General features: G+C 53.6%; 3 protein-coding genes across 3 annotated transcripts; 2 read left to right on the plus strand and 1 right to left on the minus strand.

Annotated features, from left to right (window-relative positions):
* Positions 1-403: 403 nt before the first annotated feature.
* NCLIV_022530 (putative fibrillin-2 precursor) lies at positions 404-5300 on the plus strand (the record flags this gene model as incomplete). The annotated part of the gene is made up of 6 exons (XM_003882447.1): positions 404-1118; positions 1741-1912; positions 3274-3462; positions 3797-4131; positions 4535-4712; positions 5174-5300. The coding sequence occupies 6 exons, from the start codon at positions 404-406 to the stop codon at positions 5298-5300; spliced, it is 1716 nt and encodes a 571-aa protein (XP_003882496.1).
* Positions 5301-7285: 1985 nt separating this feature from the next.
* Positions 7286-9837, minus strand: NCLIV_022540 (conserved hypothetical protein; the record flags this gene model as incomplete). Its single annotated transcript, XM_003882448.1, has 2 exons — positions 7286-7878; positions 8688-9837. The coding sequence occupies 2 exons, from the start codon at positions 9835-9837 to the stop codon at positions 7286-7288; spliced, it is 1743 nt and encodes a 580-aa protein (XP_003882497.1).
* A 2711-nt stretch (positions 9838-12548) lies between these two features.
* On the plus strand, positions 12549-17623 carry NCLIV_022550 (GK15875, related; the record flags this gene model as incomplete). Its single annotated transcript, XM_003882449.1, has 9 exons — positions 12549-12566; positions 13724-13877; positions 14123-14328; positions 14536-14691; positions 14904-14980; positions 15401-15638; positions 15988-16270; positions 16811-16976; positions 17551-17623. The coding sequence occupies 9 exons, from the start codon at positions 12549-12551 to the stop codon at positions 17621-17623; spliced, it is 1371 nt and encodes a 456-aa protein (XP_003882498.1).
* Positions 17624-25162: the final 7539 nt, after the last annotated feature.

The raw sequence follows: 25162 nt of genomic DNA on the forward strand, positions 1-25162 counted from the left end.
ACGGACGTAATGTGTCCGACGACAAACAAGGGGGTGACCCAGATCCTTTTAACGCAGTTACACGGAAAGGCGCTTAGACTCGTCCGGTGCATCAGTCACCCTCCATCCGGCTCCAAGTCCCTGTCCAAAGCCGGAAAAGCCTTTCTTTGTCTCCTGTGTCCCTGGTCTGCTGGCAGGCGTTGGACCGCCGTCGCCTTCGCCGCCTCCATCTGGCTTTCACTTTTCCCCTTCTCATTCAGCAGTTATCCCAGACAGTACACCCCCTAGCATACAGCCCCCAGCGCGGGGTAGGGTTCCTTCCCCTTCCTCCCTGTCGACTCAGTCGTACCCTCCTTCGTCCCCGGGCATTCTGGTGCCTCCCAGTCTCTCTCCCGTCCCCTCCCAGTCGTCAAATGCTCTCCCGATGCCTCTCTCTGTCTCCTCTCTCGCCGTCGCTCCGGCCGCGGACCCGCGAGCTGGCGCTCTGTACTCTCCCCCCCTACCCGAAAGCGGCCCGCCTGGAGTGCCCAACACTTCAAACTACCAGTATCTGTATTCTGCCTCTCCGCCTGGCAACGCAAATGGTGTCGTATTTACTGCTCCGGAGTTGGCGCCTCAGCAGGCTCCTGGTTTTCTCTCAGGCCTCCTCCCATCGCGGTCGTCTTCTGGAGGCTTTCTCGGCTTGAATGGTTCCGGCGAAGGGAGTCCTGGCATCCAGCAATTAGGGACGCTCATGGCAGATATCGCGACGTGTGACCCAAAAACGGAGGGCGTCTGTTGTCTCGCGCGGAACTACTGTGATCCTAATGCCACGTGCTTCTCCGACGCGGCTCCAGATTCTGTTTTCGACATACTGAACGCCATTCCAAGGTGCACCTGCAAAGAGGGATTTGAAGGCGACGGAAGAACAAAGGGGACCGGATGCTCCAATATTGACGAGTGCGCCACAGGCCAGGCGGGCTGTGAACAAATATGCAAGGATTTCGCCCCTGGATATGCATGCGGCTGCTACGATGGATACAAGCTTAAAGCGAACGGAAAAGATTGCCAGGACATCAATGAATGCCTAACCGCAAACGGCGGGTGCCAACACGTCTGCGTAAATACACCGGGAACCTTCTTCTGCGACTGCGCTGCAGGTAGGCGCGGCGAAAAAAAATCACGTCCCTCACGACAAGTCGCCCGGACTTCTCAAGCGGTCAGCACCGCATGACGTTCCTGACAAAGACTTTGCAAGGGTGTGCACCGATGCATATATATATATATATACGTGTATGTATACAGTGATGGGTCTTCTTATACCAATAGATAAATAAACAAATATATATATATATATATATATATGTGTTTCTATAATTATACTAATATATATATATATATATATGGGCACACAAATAAATATATAAATATATATATAAAAATATATATTTACATGGAGGCGGAACTGGGTTGCCTTGTCCGCATTCGAGACTCGGTTTGTCTTGAGTAAGGGCATGCCAGGTGAATCGAGTAGTACCTGATGAAACAGGAATGTGTACGTTGTTTGCCCTGTCAGCTCCCCCACACGTAACTATTGCGCGGTATGGTGTCAAGCTTGTACATGAAGAGCTGCTGCAACCAGTCTTCTCGCCTCTCTTTTCCTCTGCTAAATGGCAAACCCGCAGCGAAGTGGAAAGTCGTCGTGCAGTTCTCGTCGAGGGAGACCGGCGGTTTCCCTGCAGAAGATGCCTTCTTTTTGCCGGTGTCTCTCTGTGGCCACAGGCTTCACCCTCGGCGAAGACGGCCGATCTTGCACAGATGTCGACGAGTGCGCGCTGGATGAGAACATCTGTGAACACCGATGTGAAAACCTGCCGGGTGCCTTCCAGTGCCACTGCAATCCTGGGTACAAGAGAGGTGCTGACGATCCGCGCAAATGCGTCGATCGCGATGAGTGCGTGGAGGGCTTAGGAGATGGCAGGCCAGCGTGTGCCTCAGATGGATCGGAAGCATGCACAAATACGCCTGGAAGCTATACGTGCAGTTGCGCACAGGGCTTCAGGTTTGTCCCAGCAGCATCATCAAACGCCACGCGCGATTCTTCACCGGGTCCTAGAGGGGGCTCGCAGGAAGCCAAGGAGTTTATCTCGACTTGGGTTAAAGAGTCTGAATCACAAGGTCGATTGCACACACCCGTGTATTCGTACTTGACGCGCACAAGTGCCAGCTTCGCTGACAGGAATGCCGATGGTTTTGGAGAGGAGACTAGGCAGTCCTACACTGGAGCACCGGCAACGAACAGAAGGCTGCAGACGCGGCAGCCAAGACGTGGCCTTGTTTTTTCCCCTCGGGATCTAGACGGGAAGAGTCCGAGAGAAGAGAGGAAGACGGCGAGGGAAGGAAAGGAGGGGGAACTTGAAAACGGGTCTGCCTCTGCTCTTCAAAGAAGGCTCCAATGGGCTCAAGCTTTAGACGCATTTACTTCCCTCGCCGGGACAAGTTCCACCGCTTCGTCACAGCGCCACAAGTCGTCTTCTGGAAGTGCCACCGATACAGCCCTGGCTATCGCAGACTTAGCTATGCAATTTGCACACATGTATGGAACTGCAAATAAAGCGATTAACGCCATCGGCAGTCTGTCGTCCGCGACTGCCCCGGCGACAGCCATTCAAATTAGCTCACTCTCGCCTCTGTTGCGGGAAGGAGAAAACCTGAAAAACCGATCTATTTTGCAAGATCCCGGAAGAAGAAGTGGAAAGGAACTCGTGAGCTACAGAGCAGAAGGAGATGAATCTCAGCAACAAACGTGGAGTGACGAGATGTACGCTGTAGTCAAAAATCTCGAGGTTCTCAGGCGCCAACCATGGAGTGACCCTCCGTCTATACCACAAACCGACCGGAATGGAGAGTGCGTCGACATTGATGAGTGTGCAGAATTTCAGAAAGCAGGATTCCGGGCATGCAAAATTGACGAATTAATTTGCGTTAACACACCTGGTAAGCGTGCGCAACGGGTTACACCTGCGCAAACCGATATGCTTACGTGCACGTGTGCATAGTTGCTCAGGGCCGTGCACCTACAGAGTCAGAGAGATGGAGCCAGGCTGACGTCGTTCATGTAGACAGGTCGATCTGTGTCGATTCGTTTATATGCATACATGTGCATACGCAGGTACATGTCTATTTTTCAGCATGCATTTTCTACGTGCATACGCTCCTACAGTGACCATCGCGTGCACATGTGCTGTTCCTGCGGCCAGGAAGTTATGAATGCCAGTGTAGCGAAGGGCTGGAATATGATGCGGATGCCGCCAGCTGCGTAGACATCGACGAATGTCTTCTCGCAAAAAAGCTTCTTTTTTCGAAGGACAGAGAAGGCCAGGGTGTCACGCCCGCTGTTCGGCTCCAGCAGCAGCGGGAACTGCAAGGGGGAAGGCTCCTCCCTGGGCGGCCGGCTCTCTGCGACCAAAAGTGTCTGAATCTCGTGGGGAAGTATGAGTGTGGGTAAGCGAATGCAGAGTCGGAAGAAATGACACAGCATATTCATCGTCCACAAAGGTCCACGTTTCACAGAAAGACCCTCGAGCAGGTGCATTTGTAAGGGTGCACGTGTTCACAGGCCTATGCATATGTGTAGGTAACTGTTAAAAAGTATGTAAGCTGGTAAAATGATACCGCATGGATGCATGCATGTGTGGTATGCATGTGTGGTATTAACGTTTTTTGCCTGACCCTTGGAAGGTCTCACCACTGGAACACCGTGAAGGCGCGCACTTCTCTCTCCCATTGGAGCGACTTTAACATTTCGATCTCTTCTTGTCGTTTTTTGCCTTCCCAGATGCTATCCCGGCTTTGTTTTGCAGCCTGATGGTCGGTGTGACGACATCAACGAGTGTCTCGATCCTAGTCTTCACGGATGTGAACAACTATGCGTCAACTTGCCCGGAACTTATTCATGCCAGTGTCGGCAGGGCTATCGCCCGAGCGTCGAGAAGAGGGGAGCATGTGTCGATATAGATGAATGTGCAGAAAACCCCGCCTTGTGTGAATATGGATGTACGAACTTGCCCGGCACGTACGAGTGCACCTGTCCTCCGGACAGCAAACCACGAAATGATAAGCGAGGGTGTCAGCCGAATCTGTCGTGCAAAGAAGATGCCTCTCAGTGTCAAGGTGAGGCAAAAACGGAGAAGACAGGAAGGAACACGGGCAACAAGAAGGAACGGAGAAGGGAGACAAGAGCGCAATCAGTAGGGAAATAGCGAGCCGCGAAGAAACGAAGCAAAGGAAAGCGGGAAAATCCCCCGTATATGTAACTAAGTATATGAATTCGTGTAGAGATACAAAAACAAGTGCTTCGGGTCTTCAGTGCAGAGGGTAGCAGGTTGGGTCCTGCGCCTTGGCTTCGTTCTTTTCAGTAAACGAGCAGCTGATGTTCGCTTGTATGGGCTCTTGCATGCACAGCAAGCTAGGAATGTGTATGCTTTTTAGCGGTGCGAAAGGATGGGCAAAACGCGCAACCTTCACGCCGCTGCTTGTTTCATTGCCTGCAACGTTTGCGGTTCCACTTTCCCAGGAGATCACGTTTGCCGCCTTGACGGAACAACCCAGAAATGGAAGTGCAGCTGTCCAGATGGCTTCGCGGCCGCTCAGTCGTCTCCAAGAAACTTGCACCCCCCCCGTTGCGTCGATATCAATGAGTGTGCTGTGGGCTATCCGACTGCAGGAAGAAATCCATGTCCGGACCTCTACAGGTGAGCAGAAGCAGAAACCAGAGAGAGATCCGTGCAAACGATGAGTTCGTGGACCGTCTCGGTGAAAGCTCTGGAGATCAAAGAGGAGCCCAGGAATTTGAATGCGGCCCTCCACGTGAATACAGTTGTTCCACTAACCATACAAATAGATAAGGACAGAGAGTCATGGTTGAGTACTTGTGATTCCGTAAAAGTAGGACTGGTAGGTTTCTGTGGGTTACATAATGTGTGTTGTCTGTCAAAAGAGTTGAACCGAAACGTCAGATAGAGGAACACCGTGAGGTGAGCGCGCATCTGTGTACAAGCTCTTTCTTCATCTGTAAATCTTTGTGGACGTGTGGCGATATGCAGGACTTTTCCAGTTAGAAGAACTTCTCTAGAAGTCGCGTCGCTCTTGTGGACACGTTGTTTGCTATCATTCCCTTCTCTTCCGTCTGTGACGAACTTCTCTTTTTTCCCAGGCCTTGCTGTCTGAACGTGGCGGGAGGCTTTCAGTGTGTGATGGCACGAAGGAGGGGCCTCGCCGCCAACCGGCAGCTGTACTGTGAGGCTCCCAGCTTCGACTTTCAGGGACGCCTCAACAGGTAGCGGGAGAAAGGCGTGCGTGTCTGAATGGAGAAGTGAAAAGTTGAGTTATACCCTTCGGTTCAGTTAATATATAATTAGAAAGGAAGTTCCGCGCGCGTTGGCCTGAAAAGTGCCAGCGACAGATACCACGGCGGATGCCGGCACAGAACGCGCAGCAAGCACAGCGGGATGAACTGTCTTTCCTATTTCGCGTTTCGTTCGCCTTTTATCTAAGTGAATCCCTTCTCGCTCATTTTGCGGGAGAGAGGGGGCGTAGGTCAGGAGCAGACGACGGCTCTAAGCCAGGAAACGGGTCATCTAGTTGCAGGGAGGAGACGCACATGGTGACAGGCTTGCATTCATGCAAGGAAGCCTTCCGTTGTGATATCGTAATCACGAAGAAGAGAGGCAAGACCCGAAAACTAGCTCTCGTCGAAACAAGCGAAGTAGCTGCCACAAACAGGTACTTACTCTACAGTTAGGAGCAAGGGCTCCGTAAATCTGGTTCTCTGTGCACATGTGTACATCCGCATATCAATAGGGAATAAACTGTCTTGACAAAGATTCTGCCGAGTGCTATTTGTCGTAGGCCACTTCACAGCTAAATTTTGTGGTCGCCCGTTGCCCTCGACCACAGAGGGAAATGAACAATCTTGTATCGTGTCAGAAACAGTATAGGAGGCTGGTCACCGCGAACGTTTTCCACTATGGTCCGGCATGGGATATATTTACAAACCTGTTTCTGGACCGAAAATACCTAAAGGCACTTCTCTTCTGCAGGAGCTGTCGCACGCAAGGCCAACCGGACAAAAAATGCCCGGATAACTGCAGATAACCGAATTGGGTAGGCTCGGACACTGAATGCTACTACTGACCATACGTAGGCGCTACTCGGTCGTTGCGAAGAGAGTCTGTCAGTGCGCTTCTCTCCACCAGTAATATCAACGTATAAAATGTGCGTTTGCCCAGAGGATCGGAATTAAATAAGTTACCACGAAGGAATAGACGAAGAGTGAAGCGGGCCAAAAGAATAAAGAAACATCCTGTTTTCTCTTACCAACCCAGAGAGGCTATCGTGGACAGTCCTTTTCCTGGTACCTTCGCGGACACAGAACACATGGAAGGGAACAGCAGGAAAAGACGTGAAATTATAATGGGCACCGAAGGCCTACGGCCTTCGGTGCCAAGCAGGTGGCAGGTTTCCGTTGTGGTTTCTCGGTACTGAAAAGCGAACTGAACTGCAGGATAATTCCTGTCGAAAAAACGCGAATACCAGTCTGAAGCACTACAGTAAAAATACTGTGGGTAGTTCCCACCACAGCATGTGACGTTGCGGTCGCTAGTGCCTCTTCGATCGCTATGATTCTCATATTCCGAACAGATTACCTGTCTGCATCTCTACGCTAAAAGCGGAAACCGAATATTTATGCGTCCACGTGTTCTGTCGATACAGACGGGATTACATACACATGAAACCAGCTGGTTTACATCTACAAATACATCGTGTCCCTTGAAAGGAAACGCCGCGCACGCGGTGGTACTGTCTCTATGCGTGCATGTGACAGATATACAATGGGGGTTTTCCGGAGCCCAGTCGGCAAAACTGGAGCAAGACATGGACAGCGAAAACGCTTCCAGTAAGGAGGCCGTCTTCGCAACGGAGACGGGTGTACGTTTTCATCCAGCAGCGTCTCCTGAAACGTTACCACCTTCGTGTACCAGAGGGTCAGGCCACGAACAAGTCCGTACACTGGCGCTTCTGTACGGACGCGCTACACAAGACGAACGGCCCTCTCATATCTCAGGAACTGTCCACCGAAGAGAGAAAAACTCAGTAGCAGCAAACGGACGTTGACAAAATTTCCAAAATAACTGACATCTGGAACATTCTTCTCTTCAGACAGGTACGCACACCTACGTGCACCACCTTACAAGAAGATGGTGCTGAGCTGTATTGGTAGGGCTTGTTGTGACTACAACGAAATCTCCGCCTCGTCAGTTACCCATCATTGAGACGCGGGCAAGCCGTCTGCGGCAGTGTCCTCAGCGGGTTTCTTGACATCGTCCCCTTGATCCTGTGTGGCTGCCACCTCCTTATCGTTCGCCGGAGCGGCTGTCCCTAGCTTATTTTCTCCCTCAACAGGCGAAGTGGCAGTAGCGTTGGGAGTAGCACTAGGCTCAGCTGCAGGCTCTTCAGTAGAGGCGGCCGGAGCGTTGGGCGTAGCACTAGGCTCAGCTGCAGGCTCTTCAGTAGAGGCGGCAGGAGCGTTGGGCGTAGCACTAGGCTCAGCTGCAGGCTCTTCAGTAGAGGCGGCAGGAGCGTTGGGCGTAGCACTAGGCTCAGCTGCAGGCTCTTCAGTAGAGGCGGAAGGAGCGTTGGGCGTAGCACTAGGCTCAGCTGCAGGCTCTTCAGTAGAGGCGGAAGGAGCATTAGGAGCGGCAACAGTCTCAGCTGCAGGCTGCGCATTGGTTGTTGGAGAGGACGATGCCGTTGGGTCTGCCTCCACTGGTTTCTCTGACGATTTTTTCGGAGTCGGGACGACGACTTCCTTGAAGACCTTCGTCAGCTTCATGCCGATCGGGTTAGAGTAGTACATCCCTGAGATGGTCAAACATAAAAAGAAAGAGAGTCACACAAATTGGGCAAAGCATGTGGTTCACAAGAAGGCGGTCACCTCTACACACGTAGACATGCCCACGCCGAACTGATCTATCTATTTATGTTTGAATGCTCGTCCTTTTTCTGGAACAGTGGCGTAACTCCCGGAGTCCCATCCACGAAACATTCCAGGTACAAGGCCGGGAAGTGGAGGGAAACACGCAAACATCCCGTTCATCATCTGTAACCAAAATCTGCTTGGACCGTACAGACGCATGCAGAGAGGCAGGAGTCAGCACGAGACAGCACATCCGCAGAGGCATTAAGCTTTGTCTGGGACGCTCCACTCATTGGAGGCGGTGAAATACACTCGCGACGAATGCTCTACTCGCATGAGTACAACCTGCCCATTGTAATTCGCAGCTCCCCACTTGGATGAGTTATAACATCGCCTTTGCAGCCTGCACTATGTACGTGAAAGGAAACACGCAGCTTTCTACGGGAAGGCGAAAAAGTCAGTACACGAATATATATAAACATATTGTGGACCTATAGACGCACGAGAATCCCGCCACACCATCCAAGATATTCTAGAATACACGTAAATACACTGATTGGGGGCTGTCAGGCGCGGGACGCTACTGGTAAACGTGTTTTGACTTTCCTCCCTGTGTAAATGGAACATATACATATACATATATACGTATTCTTCCGTACGTACAAAAGTATATACAGAAATATACACATGAAGCTCCCACATGAGGGATCATGCAGCATTTCCGGTTGAAACTACAGAGACGACATTTTACCCGTTTCGGCATCATAAACAGCAGCAGTCTGTTCGGTGAGGAGGTGGCCTTGAGAGAGGGGGGATCCTTCTTGCACAATGACTTTCTGAACGTCGCTTTCTGCGAACGTGATGCGAGGATTGTAGGGTTTTTTGTCTGCTTTCGCTGCCTTTATTTTGGTGAGTTCGTCTGAAGAGAAGAAAGTCTTGAATTTCGCTAAGACGTTTACGGGCGGCTTCTCGGGCTTGTTGATGCGAATGTCGAAGGAGTAGTCGTAGGATACCAGCTGCCCGTCCACGATAAGGTAGATGACGATATCCGATTCACTTGCTTTCTTCGCTGTAATGACAAAGTCTGTTTCATACTGCAGGGTCTTTGCCAGTTTGGCCGGAAACAGTAACTGGACAGTGATGAACACGTTGGGTGGGTGAATGACCATGGCGAGCTTTGAGTTCCCGCCTCCGCATAGTCCTCCCTTACTGATATCTATATGCTTAGGAATGACAAGGAGACCCCACGGAAAGTACTGGATGAAGAAATCGTTCTTCGAGGGGCCTGGCTGCTGAGGCAGAGCTAGCGTATTCACGGCTTCAGGGATCGCGAAGGAACCGTAGGATATAACCTTTTCGTTGCAAGGATCTAGACTGATAAAGCCTCGCCCGTAGCTGACAGGCGTTACATTCCAGGCGGTCGAACTCTCGTCAGGTCGAGTCAAAAGCAGCACAGAATCTGGAATGTATCTGACGGCTACATAGCACGAATTGAGTAGAAAGATTGCCGGCTTCCACGATTTCGTGAGCACAGGCAGACGCTCGGGGGACGTCCATGACACAACAGTAGCAATTGTAGGAACCTTGAGGTACACCGACTTCTCTCCTTCAATCGAGAGGAGGAGTTCGCCTTTTCGCCAGGTCCGCACGTCATACTGGCCCGTGACAGCATCCGTAAACTCTGGGGGTGCTGACCGGCCATCGATAGGCTCTAGAGCCTGCAACCTTCCGTCACAAAAAGATGTAAGTCTCAACGCAACATCTGGAGAAACCCCACCCCAGCCCTTGGAGTCACACGCTTGATTCAAATTCCATACCAGTGTACCCTCAGGAACCGTCAACTTTCCTTTGGGCTCCTCGAGACGCACGTTTGAGTCGAGGGGGAGAAACGGAGTCGCCATCGTGCCGCTTTTTCCGCCGCGATTCGTATTGTATGTGCTGCCTCGCAAGTTCTCGACCTCCTGGACTCGTCAATTGGCTGGGTACGGGCGCGAAGAAAGCGCGGCACGATTGTCGCGGCTTGGGAGCAAACGAGAGGGTCCTCCACTGGAAAAATGGGGGAGTGCTGCGGACCAAAGGAAGCGCAAGAAAAGCAGAATTCGAAATCTTCTGTACAATGTGGGTAAACCAAGCGGTAAAGGAAGGTCAATAAAGGCAAACAACGGCCGGCCGCCCCGTCGGGCCGCTCCGGAGAAGTTCTCTCAGCTCGCGCATCGCTCAGCGGCGGAAGACAGCTGGCCGCTCCGGCATCTGTCAATAAAGCGTGCCGAGCTGAATTTACCGATACACACCGCAGTGGCCTGAATGCCAGCATGTTATCAGAGGTACACAATCTCTTTGCGAAGATAAATTGAACCGATCAAGGAGTATGGGTGTCGGCAAGCTGCTGAAAAGGGACTGCTCGCTTACAACTGAGAGAAACTTCGGAAAACCTGAACGACTGCCGAGCCGTAGAAGACTCCCGGAGCACGGTTCGATCCAAACAAGTGTCGCCATGGCGCACTGGGAATACTACGGGCAACACAACTGGCGGCTTTCAGTTACTTTCCGATTCACAGTCAACTCCCTTAGCCGACGATGGATGTCGCCCAGAAGCAATAGTCAGCAAGGGAGATGATGGATTAAATCAGTGGGGAGGTACTGATGCGCACCTGTAGAAGACTAGGTAGAACAACGGAACAGGAAGTAGAACACCGAAGTTACTACAGGACGGCTCTCCAAAGGTGTACGGCTCTACTATTCCAGAACTGGGACTCGACGACAGGGGAAACTGGAACAGTAAACTGGGAGGAAGTGGCTGTTTCCTCCCCTGTGAGTCTAACGGTGCGCATCGGCATGCTACCAGATTTTCTGTGGAAACCCGAAATTGTTTCCGGCACCAGCCGAACGAGAGCAAACGAATGACGTCGTAAGGAGAGGCTACAGAGATGCGCACGCATTCTACACTCGTAAAACAATAAAGAAAAGCTTAGGAAAATAATTTGCAGAGACGTAACCCTTATGGAACCGTGTAGGGGCACTAGAAACAGGAGTATTCGACTATGGAGCTGCACGGGAGTCGTTGTTGAAGGATAACAAAGAGACTAGGACTCTGGAACGACTGTGAAAAATGTTAGTGTGGATCTAAAGCTATTTTTGTCTTCTTGTCGTGCGCGGGGGACTCATGTTGTGGTGCGGGTAGCCCACGTCTCACCTCCCAGCTTGATAATCCCAGCTGACCTATGACATCAGTAACCTCATACTTTCCGACCCTGGGAAGCGGAGAGTGAGCACGATACAAATGATTCTTCAGCAGTAGCAGCTTTTGAAGCTTTTCACCCACTGCGGACCGACCTCTGCACTTCGAGCAGCAGTCCCTCTAAGGTTAAAAAAACGCGTTACCTCCCAATCCTGTATCCACGCTGGTTCACTTATACGAGCTGTATTGACGTTGGTGCATATATGAGGATAGATAACTACCTATATCTATAGCCCTACATATTAGCCGTTCTGTCGTGTGATCGCGACAACTAAGCCTATAGCCTGTCTCTTGCGAGCGATAGATTTGCTCGTGGGCCAAAGCAGCGTTTCTCGATCTGTGCAGATGTGTTTGCTCAACATGGTTCGGGTACGAGAATGAAGATACGCTAGAGGAGAAACTTTAGAAGAGGAGCGGTGTGGGCGCCCGTTTATGCTGTTACGAAAAAACACATATGATCTTTGCAGCTACGGTGGTATTCTACTCTGTAAGGACGCCCTCATGCGTTACGTGCTCGCTATGTCGGGAACCCGGACCTTGTGTAAACGTAGGCCTGGCGTTTGTGCGTGAACTCTGCAGACCACAAATTGAAAATACCAAGCGTTTCCCGTCTATTTCCTCCGTTAGCTGCCGAAAGGCTACGGCAAGGATCGCAAGTGTGCACAAACAGCGAGATGTGCAGGATTTTCGCCCATGGTCCTTCCCCTCAAGTTCTTCGCAGTCTGGTTGCCGTACATCGGGCGTCCGGTGCTATGCAGATCCGGTCACAGTATGCGTACACATCCAGTGCTGTGCTGGATTATGGAGCCGTGCTTCGGGAGACCGGCCAACTTCGGCCAGAGACCAGCGTCTTCACTTTAGGGGGACGGAGCACCCCGTAAAATATGTGCGTCGCGTGTCCGTGTCAGTCCAGAGACAGTCTGACATCGTGTGTGCATCAAAGGATTTCAAAGCTTGTAGGCAAGAGGCGATCGTTTCTCGGGCACCGGGAGCGCGATGGTGTCGGCTGCGGAGCGTGTACTGTGCGAATCCCTCCAAAGCTGCTGCGTCTTCGCACACATCTGGCTTTTCGGGATAGCGGAAGAATCCTCTCAGTCCGACAGCTATATATATACATGTATATACAGTGTTTTATATGTGTAATCGAATCTATATCTCTGCATGTACGCGTTCATGCATTTTGTGGCCCTCTCCGCATAGAGACTGTCGCTGCATCGAGAACGAGGCCGGGGCAGGAGGGGGTCAGCTGTTGCCTGTTCGCAGCACTTTTAAAATTCCGGCGCTTCGTCCTCCTTTTCCTTCGACGTTCTCGTGTTCTTCTTCCCTTTTCTCACTTCTCTCTGCCTTTTCTCTCTGCCTCTCAACGGCCAAAAAATGGATGAGGAATACGACGTAAGTGAACAGCTCTCGAGGACCACGTTCCCGTGTCTGTCGGCGCCTTGCTTCGTCAAAAGTTGCCTTTCGTTGCCTTTCTTTAAGTACTTCTAGCTCCACGGTGGTCTTCCCTCTCCCCTGCCACTGCGTATATTTTTCCTCCCGCATTGCGAAGTGGTTATTCGGTGTTTCGCGTTCATCGGCGTTTTGCGTTTCCAGCGGAGGCGCGGAAGACTAAGAGAGGCACACAGATCGCGCTCGTGTTCCCTCGGCGGACGCCTGTCTTCCTGTCTTGTTTTCCAGTGAAGTATTCTTGCAACACATGTTTCTCTGCCCATCTGCATATATACACACTCAACCTTCAGGCTGAATTCCTCAGGCGGGAGAGACAGGGGAGGAAAAGATTTCCGCAGTCTCTGCTTCCGACGTGCTCGTTGCGTTGCTGCTTGTGGATGTTCGGCCCCGTTTTCTCCGAAAATGTCCAGTCTTCTTCGCATCCTCTGTGGTCTCCAGGCTAGCGCAGCTCACGAGGATTTGCGTCTTTCCTTCGATATCTTCCGTTGTTCGTCGCGCAGTCCGACCTTTTTTGTGGAGACACCCGGGGCTGTTCCTAAGTCCCTTCCCCGTTTGTTCTCTCTCTCGTGAATTTGTAGCATCGTGAAAGAACTGCTCTTTTTCGGTTGCCCAGTTTCCATCTCGAAGTCACATGCCTGTCCGCCCTCTCTCAAATCCTGCTGTGTCCCCTTTCGTCTCAACTCTTTTTCTCTCGCCCTCCGGTCCGTCGTTCTTGACAATTCAGCAGAGACCCATGTGCTTCGCGGGGTTACGTTTCGCGGAAGGGACGACCGGAAGTGAAGATCTCTTCCTCCCGCCATCCCACTTGCTCCAACTCCTGAGGTGTTTGTTTCGCCGGGGACCTGCGCGGGAATCTTCGGCGGTGGGAGTCTGACCGGGAAGACAGAGCGGAGGAAGTTTGGGCGCGGGTGTCCTCCCTTAGTCGCACCGCAGTCTGTTTCTGCGTGTTTTTTCGTCTCTGCTCGCATTTGCACTGTCTGGGGGTGGCGCGTGAGAAGGGTGTGCATGCGGCACGACCAGGGAAACGGTGCCTTCGTTCGCCTCTTCCCGCGGTCTCTCAGCGTTTTTACAAAGACGTCTTCTCTCGCTTTCCTCTTCAGGTGGTTGTGTGCGGCACGGGACTGAAGGAGTGCATCCTCAGTGGCCTTCTCTCAACGCACGGGAAGAAGGTTCTCCACGTCGACCGCAATGCGTACTACGGAGGCGAATCCGCTTCGCTGAACCTGACGCATCTGTACGAGAAGTTCAGGCCAGGTAGGAAAGGCGCCAGAAAGTCGAGTTCCAGAGGACGAGCGAGAAAAAGTGGGGTTCGGGTCCTGTTTTCTGGCGCATGGCGCCTTCGATGAGACGGGGAACAGTCTCTCGCCAAAGTTGCTTAACTTCCCCTCTGCTTGTCTCTGGCGGGGAGGGCTGCGTGTATGGGTCTTCGAAGGAGAACACGCGCGTGAATCCATTCCTCCCCCGACCTTGTGTTTGTCTCGTCCGGGCCACGCGTGCAGGAGAGACGCCGCCTCAGACCTTGGGCTTCAACAGAGACTGGAACGTGGATCTCATCCCCAAGTTTGTCATGGCCTGTGGGAAGCTCGTCAAGGTTCTCCTCACGACGAAGGTTACGAGATACCTCGAGTGGCAGGTCATCGAGGGCACATACGTCTACCAGTTTCAGAAGGCGGGTTTCTTCTCCAGCGCGAAATACATCCACAAAGTGAGTTCAAAGCAACGTCAATGCCTGTGCGTCTGTTTGAAGGCAGAGAAGGGCGCTCGGAGCTCTGCGTCGACGCGGTCGGTTTTTCGGACGGTCCTTTAACTCGAGTGGGGCTGGGGCGTGAGCTGTCTCGCGCTCCTGTCGCCTTCGTTTCTCCCAACAAGATCCTAAAGTCCGAGAGCCGGTGTGCGCACCAACTTTCTTCAGGTTCCCGCAACAGACACGGAGGCGCTGACCTCTCCCTTGATGCCTCTGTTGGAGAAGAACCGCTGCAAGAACTTCCTGAGCTTCTGCGCTCAGTGGGACTTGGAAAACAAAGAGACATGGAAGGGCTTCGACCCCAAGAGACACTCTATGAAGCAGGTGAGAGGTCTGCTCCGTTTCTTTGCTCCCCGCAAAGCTGATCCTCTCTCGTCTCGCTGCACACACAGCGCAGATCTCCGCCTCACCTTGACTCACGTGCCTTTCCGGTGGCGCTTTCCGGCGCTCGCAAAACCTCGTCGGCGCTTCTCATTCCGGCCCCGTCCGTCTCCGTGTTTTTGTGTCTCTACTCTCCTCCCCGTCCTTCTTCCCAGGTCTACGAGTACTTTGGCCTGCAGCCGAACACCATCGACTTCGTCGGCCACGCTGTCGCGCTCTACACGTCCGATGAGTAAGTGGGACGGGCAAGTGGGCTAGCTGCTTGCGCGTGTTGTCTTTTCGCAGCGACTGGAGGCAGTGCTTGTGGACAGCCAAAGACAACGTGGGCGACGCCTTCAGAGACAAACTCCCAGTGGAAAGGCAGGGGCGCAGAGCGCAAAGGGGAAATACGCGAGTCTTTGCATATGAGAGCTTGACCCAGTGTTTGGATTTGAGGCATTGCGCATCTGCTTGCATCGACGGTGCGTTTTTACGGGAGATCCTTGCGACTCGCTCATTCATGGTAGCTAGCTGTCAGTTGACGCGCGGAAAGCTTTGAAGTGTTTGCGCGGAGAAGAACGTTAGAATGAACGGCGTCTTCAGTGGCTGCCTCCGCCAAAAGGTTCATGCGCGTCTCCTTCGCTCCGGCCTCCACCTTCTCACGTGTTGGCAGCTACCTGAACCAGCCGATGGGCCAAACAATGGAGAAAATCAAGTTGTACATGTACAGCATATCGCGCTACGGGAAATCGCCTTTCATCTATCCTCTGTATGGCCTGGGAGGCCTGCCAGAGGGCTTCAGTCGGCTGTGCGCGATCAACGGAGGCACGTACATGCTGAACAAACCGATTGAAGGTTTCGTGTACGGAGACGACGGAAAGGTGTGCGGCGTGAAGTCCACAGATGGAGAGGTAAACTAAACGACAAGCAGACACGGAGAGACAGCCACGGGTTCTCCAGTGCTCGTGTGAACTCCGCGTCGTCCTGACAGCGACAGAGACGTCTATATAGGGCCCTATGCAGAGCATCCAACCAACAAACACCCGGAGACACTCGTATAAAAATATGGATGCGTGCGTGGGTCTCTGGAATGGACGTAGGTGCATGCAGATAAGGCGTACAGGTGTCTGCGTTTTCTGGAGACGTTTTTATCTGGTTTTGCGTTCAGCCTGTCTCTCTCCTGTTGAAATGCTTGTCGTCACCAGTCTGGCTTTTTGCCGCCTTCTCGCTGTTTTTTTCCGCTCTTTCTTCGATTTTCAGGTCGCACGGTGCAAGATGGTTGTCTGCGATCCCAGCTACGTGAACTACGACCCTAAAAAAGTCCGGAAGTCCGGGCAAGTTATCCGCTGCATCTGCATTCTGGGAAGCCCGATCCCGAACACCTCGGACGCTTCGTCGTGTCAAATTATCATTCCGCAAAGACAAGTTAACCGCAAGAACGACATCTACGTCATGCTCGTCTCCTCTGCGCACGGAGTCGCGCTCAAGGGAAAATACATTGCCATCATCAGCACGACTGTCGAAACGGCGGACCCGATGAAAGGTAGAAACGCCCTCGGCCGCATCGAAACGGCAAATCGCCAAGCATTTGTGCCCCATCCGAGTGTGCAGAGGCCGTACACATAGGTGTGCTTGTGTGTGCCTCGTGTTTGGAAACACGAATCCCAATTCGTGACTGCTTCCAGTCCATCTTGGCCCGTATCTAAAAAGATGTATGTATACCGACATAGGTAGACATGCATGTTGGGAGCGTGTGAGGACTGACAGAGAGAAAGGGAAGCTTAGTATGTGTCTCACGATAGGCGTGCAGCCGCGCCGCTGATGTCGACGAATGCGTTTATCTGTGTATATGCATTCATCTGTAGTTTTGCGTGAGGATATGTACGTATGTGTCTTTTTTCTTGGAATTCTGTGTAGACGCTATGTACAGCTCGATTCAAAGGAGCGTGTGATTTAGGAAACGACAGCGCACACGCCGTGCTGCGTCTTTTTTCGTGTCGTGTCTGCTGCCAAGCAACCCGGCATACCTTTCTGCAGCGCCGACTCTTCTTACCTTCTGTGCACCTTTCTTTTCCCCTCGTAGAAATCGCGCCCGCACTCGACCTGTTGGGGCCGATCGAGCAGCAGTTCGTGCAAGTCAGTGACGTGTATGAGGCGGTCACCGACGGACGAGAAGACAATGTGTTCGTCTCCGATTCCTTCGATGCGACCTCGCACTTTGAGTCCGCAACTGAAGACGTCTTGAAAATGTACGTTCCCTTTGCAAGAGAGTCCGAGCAGGATGTTGCGCGTGAGCTGCAAAACGCGTTGTATCCGCCGCGGAAACTCAGCTGGCTGTCGACAAGAGTGCCGACGTGGACACTCATACGCAGTTTCTGGTCGCCTGAGCACTCAAGTCTACATCCAAAGCATGCCATGCACGTATGCGTGTATATATATATATATATACGCATATATATATACATATATATATACATATATGCAAACATGCCGGTGCTTGTCACCCTGTAGTTCTGTCTCTCTACATAAATGATTTCTGTCTGTTTTCTGACCCGATGAGACTGCTTTTCGAAGAGACGGGTTTCACTTCCTGGGTCGTACCCACTGCGTTGCGTGCCTTGTATATATCTTTGTGACCACGCACTTTGAATGTTTGTGTGTTGGGTAAGCCTCGACACTGGAGAACCTTTTGTTGCCCCAACTCGTCCCCGTCGCATATCCCGTCGATGGGTACGGAATCGCCCGAGAGGCGGCTGCGTCGCATCCTTCTCTGCTTTTAACAACGCGCCATTCTCCATTGCTGTGTGCGGTTGTCTCAAACAGCTGGAAAAACATGACGGGAGAGGAATTGGACTTGTCGGTGAAGGCGGAGCCGGAAGATCTCCAGGAGATGTAGAGCGTGTCCGAAGCGAAGTCTTCCCCTCGCCTCACCCCTTTCCCCGTCCCCGTCACTTTTCTCGCAGAGACCGGCCAGAGAGACGCTGCGTGTGCATCCGCAGACGCGCTCATGGACAAGTTTGGGGAGTCAACAGAGCGGAACAAAGCGACTTCTCGGCTTTTCTTTGGTTCCTTCTCCCTCTCTCCCCGTTTCTCCCTTTTGCTTCCTGTCTTGCGGATCAGTCCATCTCTGTTCTTCTCGCTCTGTTCCCTCTAGTCCTCAACTTTCCTCTCGCCGTGAGGAGTCGTCTTCGTGGTCTTCCGTCGCAGATGATGCGCGGCGGCAAGAACGCAGAAACTTCCTGAACGGGGAAGTGGGCAGAGACGGAGGAATGGAAACGAAACGGAGAATGCGTGGAGAGCAATGAACGACGAAAACGGGTTTGCTTGGAGAGTCGCTTTCTTTTTCTGCAACTCAGCGCGAGAGAACCATGGCAAGAAGCGACTTTACCTGTTTGTGTCTGCCTCTTTTTGAGCAACATGTAATCTGAGAGCATCCGAAACTTGGTGTCCCTTTTGTTCGGCGTTGCTTCCTCAGTCAATATCCGCTGTAGGTTCTTTTTGTCTCCTTTCTGGTCTTCACTTGGTACTCTCTTTTCTGTCTCTCACTGGTGCTCATCATGTGTATCTCGCATATTTGCATGTATATAGTAGAGATGCATGCATAAGAGCGCCGTCCGCTTTCCTCTGCGTTGCGGCGAATCATGGCCCTCAGCGTCACGTGCGCCCGTCACCCTTCCCGCGTAGTTTCACAGACGGCTGTCGCAGGGGGCGGAGGCTCCTCGTCTGAGGTCAGAGAACGAGGAAAACAGTTTCGGGTGTTTCTGATTCCCCAATGCAGGCGACGAGACAGGTGGGTGCTCTGCCTCCCCAGCAACGTAGAAAAAGCTGTGGCGTGTATGTACCCTTGGCGGCCGCCGCGTCGACCGAGCTGTCCAAAAAAAACGAGAAATGAAAGACCGAGTGTGCATATATATATAGATATATGGAGAGCAAAAGTAGAAGGAATCCTGCAGAGAGCGAAGACGTTTTCCGGTTTTCACAGACACGTAACGCAGGGATGGGTATGCGAGGAAGGCCTTAGGGGCGCAAGTCTGCAGTCGAGTTTCAATTCACACGGATGTTGAGTTGGGTAAAACAAGATGTGCCGCGTTGCCGGGTGCCGGCTGTAACGGCAGCAGGGGCCTTTCGAGATTTTGGTCAGCGAAGAGTGCTTTTCTGCCGGGGACAAGCCAGTACCCGCGTTCATAAGTCTCCTGTAGCTAAAGATGTAAACGGCGGGAACACATCGTTGAGATGCCAGCGACGACACACCGGACGACACACGAGTTTACGCTTTTTGGATGGGCAAAGAAAGGAGGCAGAGCCGTTTGATTTGTCTTCCTGATACAGCCATCCGAGACGAAAAAGCGACAAGCATTGCTGTCGATACGCTCGGGTTCTGTCGAACGGAACTCGCTGGCCACAACGCAGCAGACATGCGAAGGAAGGCTTTCTTTTGCTTTCCCTTAACTGGAGAAGCATCACCGTGGGAAGAAGAGTTTCCTCTTGCGAAAGGGGAGTTTTCTCTCGAAGCTGATGCGGAGTCAGACGTAGGGCCATAAGCTATATCACGCCACAATTGTCTTGGTTTACAAGTGAATCTGGCTGAATTTCACTGGCAACCTCACGGCGCTGCCGTATGACGGCCTTTGCACTTTGAAATGCTGTCAAAGCCTTTCCATCAGAACCCGATCGCGGACGAAAAAACCGGAGAGAAAACTTCCCATCACGGCCGCATTCACTCAAGCAGATGATCTCGCCTGCGCTCCTCTCTTTACGAGTTTGCTCCTTGGCGGCCCATCCTACACACGGATGTGCTGAGTCGAGTGCGGCAAAAACCTTCTGCTGATCTTTTAAAACTGAATCTAAGGATCGGTCGTTCTAGGAAAGAGGTTTCGATATGCCAAGCCCATTTTAACCCTATTTCTGTATCGGAATCATCGTTCCAACAGCGTCTCCGGTGTCAGCCTGCTCGGAATAGACTAGGCATGTGTGTTTTAGGAATCTTCTCCTCCAAAGTTATAGACCGATTTCCGCGTCTGAAGCTCCGATACGCTCTCCAAGCAGTCAGGCGCAGCCTGCGTCTGCAGTGATCTTGTTCTCTGGATGCAATCGCAGCTCAGTCTTTCAGTGTGTCCTCGGTTCTCGAGGTTCGCCTCGCCTCTCTGCTGACGGGTACCCCGCGACAGAGAGGTTTCGTGCCTTTCGTCTCAGTCCTTCTCGGAAGGAAAGGGTGTATGCAGCCCTGTCCAGCTAGACCTGGGAATTACGAATTCAAATAGTTTTACGTACGTGCATACCTGTTTACGCCAGATTCCGACACGTGTACAGAGACACACACGGCCCCGACCTGTCTACAAGCACGGTGCTGCCGCCTTGTCTTCCTCGCCTCTTCTCTCCCCTTCCGCCCTGCATAACTCCTCTTTTTCCTAGCAAAAAGACCGGCGTGAGACCTTCGCGTCTGAAAAAGACAAAAGTATAGACGGTGCGATGTTGCACAAGAACCCGCTGCTTTCTCACCAGAGTATCCACTCAGTGCACCACCACCATGGCAAGCCGACTTCCTGATCCACGTTTTCCGCCCTCCTTCCGTTCCGTCTCGTTCTTTTGCTTCGTATTGGAAAAACAGAGAGTGAAGCGAGAGAGAAGAAGAGAGGAAGCGCCAGGGGACGGGAGATCGAAGGGAAATAACTTCCTTGTCGGCGACGTTCCGCGCGTGGGTATGCTCCGCCACTTGCGTGCCGAGACCCCCCGTCTTGATGCATGCGGACGGCCAGGGAACTCACTTCGCTGCCCTCAGTCTCGACGAGCGCCGCTGCCGACACACAACGAAAGAGAATCAACCACAGCCGAAAAAAGTGAGGACGAAGCAGCGGGGGGACACGCAGACGAGAATACGCGAAAGACCGCGCAAACAGAAGAAGTCTCCCAAAGCGTGAAGGACACGGACTGGAGACACAACGGACAGAAAGCAAGAAACGAGAACAGAGAAGAGAGCAAGAGATACGCAGCACACAAGAAAGCAGTGACGAAACATGTTCAAACAGGTTCGAAGCGAAAGGAAAGAGACGAAACAAACACTCCATTCTCGCTTCCCTGAACGCCGTGGCGTATGCCACCCACTGGATAAAAACAGATTCACGTACCACCGCAGGATGCTCTGCTTCGCAGCCGCCGGGAGGTCGTACCAGAACGGAAACTTCTCCAGTGCTTCTGGCCTTGGCCCTCGCAGGCGCAGCTTTCTTTCTGCCTCTCCGCTGCATGCCGCCCCTTGTGCTCTCCTCGTCCAGTTCTGCCTTCGAGTGGTGTTCTTTTTCGCCTTCTCCGCCTCTCTCCTCTTCTCGCTCCGCTGCACTGTCTCCCTCACGTCTGGCCCCCTTTCCTGTTGCCTCTCTTCCCCCAGCTCCATCTGTTCCCTTTGGCGCTTCTTCACGCACTCCATCTCCCCCTCTCGCTTTTCTGCCTCCTTTCGTTCCTTCTTCCCGCTGTGCGGCGGGTTCCTCGCTCGCTTCCGGCGCCTCGCCGTCCAGGGTTTGCTCGGCCTCTCCTCTCCACTTCCCTCCGTTTTCTCCTTCCCCATACGTGTTCGAGTCTCCCTCTCTTCTTTGTTCTTCCGTCGTTTCCTGCGCTCTTGCTTTCGTTTTTTCTCTTCCCTTCGCTTTCTCATTGCCCGCCGCACCTCGACCTCGGGCCTTCGCCCCCCGGACCCCTCCTGCTCTCGTACGCGTTTTATCTCCTGCTATCTCTGCCTGTTCTCCGCCTTCTTCCCCTGTTTTTTTCGGTTTCTGTGCGGTCCCCCTCGCTTCTTCCGTGTCCACGTTCCTTGTGTTCTCCTGCTCTCTTATCTTTTCTCCGCCCCTCCCTTCCTTTTCCACGCTGCCGTCTCCCCCGTCGGCCACTGCGCCCTTCCTCAGTCTCTCTTCTCTGCTCTCTGCCCCCCCCTCGACTTCGATCTGCCCGTGCGCTCTCCCCAGTCGAGTGTCTTCTTTCTGTTTCTTCCCCTTCTCGTGCCCCTTCCCTTCAGTCGCGTGGTCGTTTTCGTCTCTCGGTTTCTGCGCTGCTGGCTCGTGCTCCTCAGTCCACTGCGGTCCCTCTGGCTTTGTCGCTCCACTCTCATCTCTGTCTTCCCGTTCTTCGTCCCCGGTTTCCTGTGATTTCTCAGCCTGTTCGTCCTCCTTTGCTTGCTTGCTCCCTTCGTCATGCTCCATTTCCTCGTCTACGGCGTCTACGGATGCATCGGGATCTTTGTCGTGTTCCCCACGATCAGAGTCTCATCCTTCTCTCTGTCTGCCCCGTTCCCCCAGCAGTTCTCGCGAGAAGCCGAGTGTCTCTCCATTTTTCCTTCTCTTCGTCTCCTTGTCGGAGGGAGGCGCCGCCTGCCGCTTTCTTTTGTCTCCCTCCTCGTTTTCCTCTGGGCGCGCCGCAGCGGATACCTCTCTCCTCCCTTCTCCGATTTTCTCGATCTGTTGCGCATTTCCACCGGACGCAGAACCGCAGGCGGGGCCCGAAGAAGGGATCGACGAGGAAGAGGCTCCAGCGGCGGAAGAGGCAAAAGACGACGGAAGAGATGGGGACTGGTCTTCCCTCGTAGGCCGACTCCCCGCGAGAGAGGAACCGACGGTCGCAGGATGAAGCGGCTGGTTGGTCTCGCAGCGCGCGCCGGCCACGCTCCGACACACAGTCCTAACACGACTCTCTCTGGCGCCTGCTTGCATGCGCTCGACGGTAGACCTCGGTGCGCCTTGCGACGGAGCCTGGCGTGCAGAACCCTGAGCAGCTCTGCCTGTTTCTCTTTCGGAAGCACGAGAGGAAGACAAAACCAAGACGCGAGGAGGCAGGCGGCGGCTCCGCGCCAGAGGCCGACGCGCAGCGAACGCGCCCAGAGGACGGGCTGCAACAGAGCTCGAGGGCCTTAAAAACACCAAGGGACGGTAACAAGACAGGTTGCGCGTATGCGCAGCCGAGAAAGGCGACGAAGAACTACCCAACAGAACTCGAGAGATGCCTAGGCGTGCCCCAGCAGATGCCACAGAAGAAGAGGAAGTAGCGGCAGAAGAGGGAGAAGAGAATGAAGAAGAAGGTCGGTAGGGCGGAGACAGGATTTGCAGTTGGCGTGTGGCCGCAGACGAAGAGGACGACGATGGCGACTGAGGAAGAGCGCGCGAGGACTGCTGTGACCGAAGGGCATTTTCTGTCCCGGGAGAAGCCAAGATGCACGGTTGCGAGCTAGCCGCACTCGGATTTCTCGGTGCGGAGAGGTCAGAATACGCAGGAGGGTTTTCAGCGGTCGGAGACGAGTGCGGCCGCGGGAAGGAAGAGTGAGAAGGGACTGGACATGGGAGACGAGCGGCAGCCCCGAAAAGGGGACGAGCAGCAGCCCCGAAGGAAGAAAGGGGGGCAGAACACTGAGACGACGAGAAAGCCAGAGACGCCGCAGACTGACTTGGACGGCGAACAGCTGACAGCGACGCAGAACGCCGATAGGGCACTGCATGCGCAGAACCGCGCGCTCCCACAGGCTGTGAAACAAGGGTAGACGGTGCGCGCAGACGCGAGAGAGGCGAAGGAGGGTGGCGAGAGACTCTCACGATCACGGCATTAGGGGAAGATTGAATGCGTGCATGTCCAGCAGAGGGCGAAGAGAACGAATACGGAGAGACACGCCGTCCTGCACTGCTCTTGCCCCCGCTGTGGGCGGACATCTCTCCAGCGAAAAGGGAGACATGCGGAGAGGGACGGCGAGGGCGAAAAGAAGCGTGAAGCAGCCGACCGGGGCCTTGCGGTCGAGCAGACGAAGGCTCTCGGATGAGATGCCCGACGGAGGCAGGCGCCCTCTGGGAGACACACGTAGAAGGAAACCCAACAGGGACTTCTGCAGGAGAGAAGGAAGGGAGAGAAGAGGGAAGAGAAGAGGGGAGAGAAGAGGGAAGAGGAGAGGGGAGAGACGAGGGGAGAGAAGATGTACCGGAAGAAGGGAAAGAAGAGACAGTAGGAAGAGGAGAACGAGTAGACAATGTTGAAGGCTGTGGCGTCGGAACTACCTTGCGTATGTTTGGTGGGGGCAGTCCAGAGGAAGAAGGTTTTAACACGTTCGCATGCAGTCCCCGGGGCTCGGCGGTCACGCGTTGAGGCTTGATGTCCCCGCGAGTGCAGAGTGCAGCCCGGCGCGCGGTGGAGGCGGGCGTCATGCCCACATCCGCATGCGGAGACGAAGAGGGAGCGACGGAAAGAACCGAATCACGAACAGAAGTTGGAGAATGCGGATATGGAGAAGAAGGCGACTGACGGGACGCAGCGGGCGGGTGCGCTGCGGACGCTGCGGCTGGGAATCCTGAGACGACGGGCGGGCGATGCCAGGCTGGCAGTCCCCCAGCAACACACGCCAGAGAAGGACACGCCGAGGAAGCAGAGAGACCAGCGGGAGGTGAAGAAGACGAAGGGGACGGAAAAGAAACTTGCAGAGGAAACGAAGAGACAGGCGTTACTCCTTGAACTCCATGCGGGAAGGCCGAGGAGGATTGGAGCGCTCCATGCTGCTGATGCGAACGAGACGGGTAAGGAAGAGAATGGAAAGAGTGAGAAGACCGGCGGTCAAAAGACGGAAGAGTAGAGGAAGAACGCGCTGGAGATACACAGACCGGAGGCGCAAAATGCGCTGTGAGAGTGGCAGGCGTTGGGGCTCGACGGGAAGCCGGTGTCGCCTTCAAAAAATAAGACTGTTGCACATGCTGGAGAGAAGCGGAGGGATGCCGGGAGACCGAGGGATAGTCAGACGGAGCAGCGTGAGAGGATGGATAGGCAGCGAGAAAAGAATCATTAGAAGATGGATTCGTGGACGACAGGTGAAGCCGAGGCGAAGGAGCAGCAGGTAGATCAACTTGTCCACGAGACAGCAGAGCAGCAGGTCGCATAGAGACGAGGCGAGGCGCGGCTGTTCCCACGATCGGCTGTCCTGCGATCTCGCCACGGCTGCCGGAAGTGAGCGTTTCCCGGCAAGAGGCTGGGAAAGGAGAAGGGTAAAAAGCCGGGTGATGAGGGACAAGCCCCTCCCTGTCCCTCATTTTTTTTGCCCGAAACAAGCGAAGGGAAGCCCCTGTCTCCTTTCGCGCCTCCTTCCACCGGCGGACTTTCTCTCGCTTCTCTTCCTCTTTCGCTCTCGCTTCCCCTCCCCTCGCGCTTCTCATTCGCTAGTTCTCCTCCTCATGAGTATCTACGCCGGAACAAGGAGAGGCGGTTTGGCTCTTTGGCTTTCCTGGTGCACATTTCGAGCGGGCACCCTCCTTCGTAGGCAGAAGACCCCGGTGCGGCGGCCATGAGAGCTCGTTCCGTCGCGAAGCAGACGGAGAACACGGTCGAGGCGCAAGCACAGGTTAGGCGGAAAACGAAGGTCCGGGCCTCCCAAGAAGAGGAAGAGGAAGAGAAAAAAGAAGAGAAGAAGAAGAAGAAGAAGAAGAAG

The sequence above is a fragment of the Neospora caninum genome, chromosome VIIa, assembly GCF_000208865.1.
Source record: "Neospora caninum Liverpool complete genome, chromosome VIIa".
NCBI classification, from domain to species: domain Eukaryota; phylum Apicomplexa; class Conoidasida; order Eucoccidiorida; family Sarcocystidae; genus Neospora; species Neospora caninum.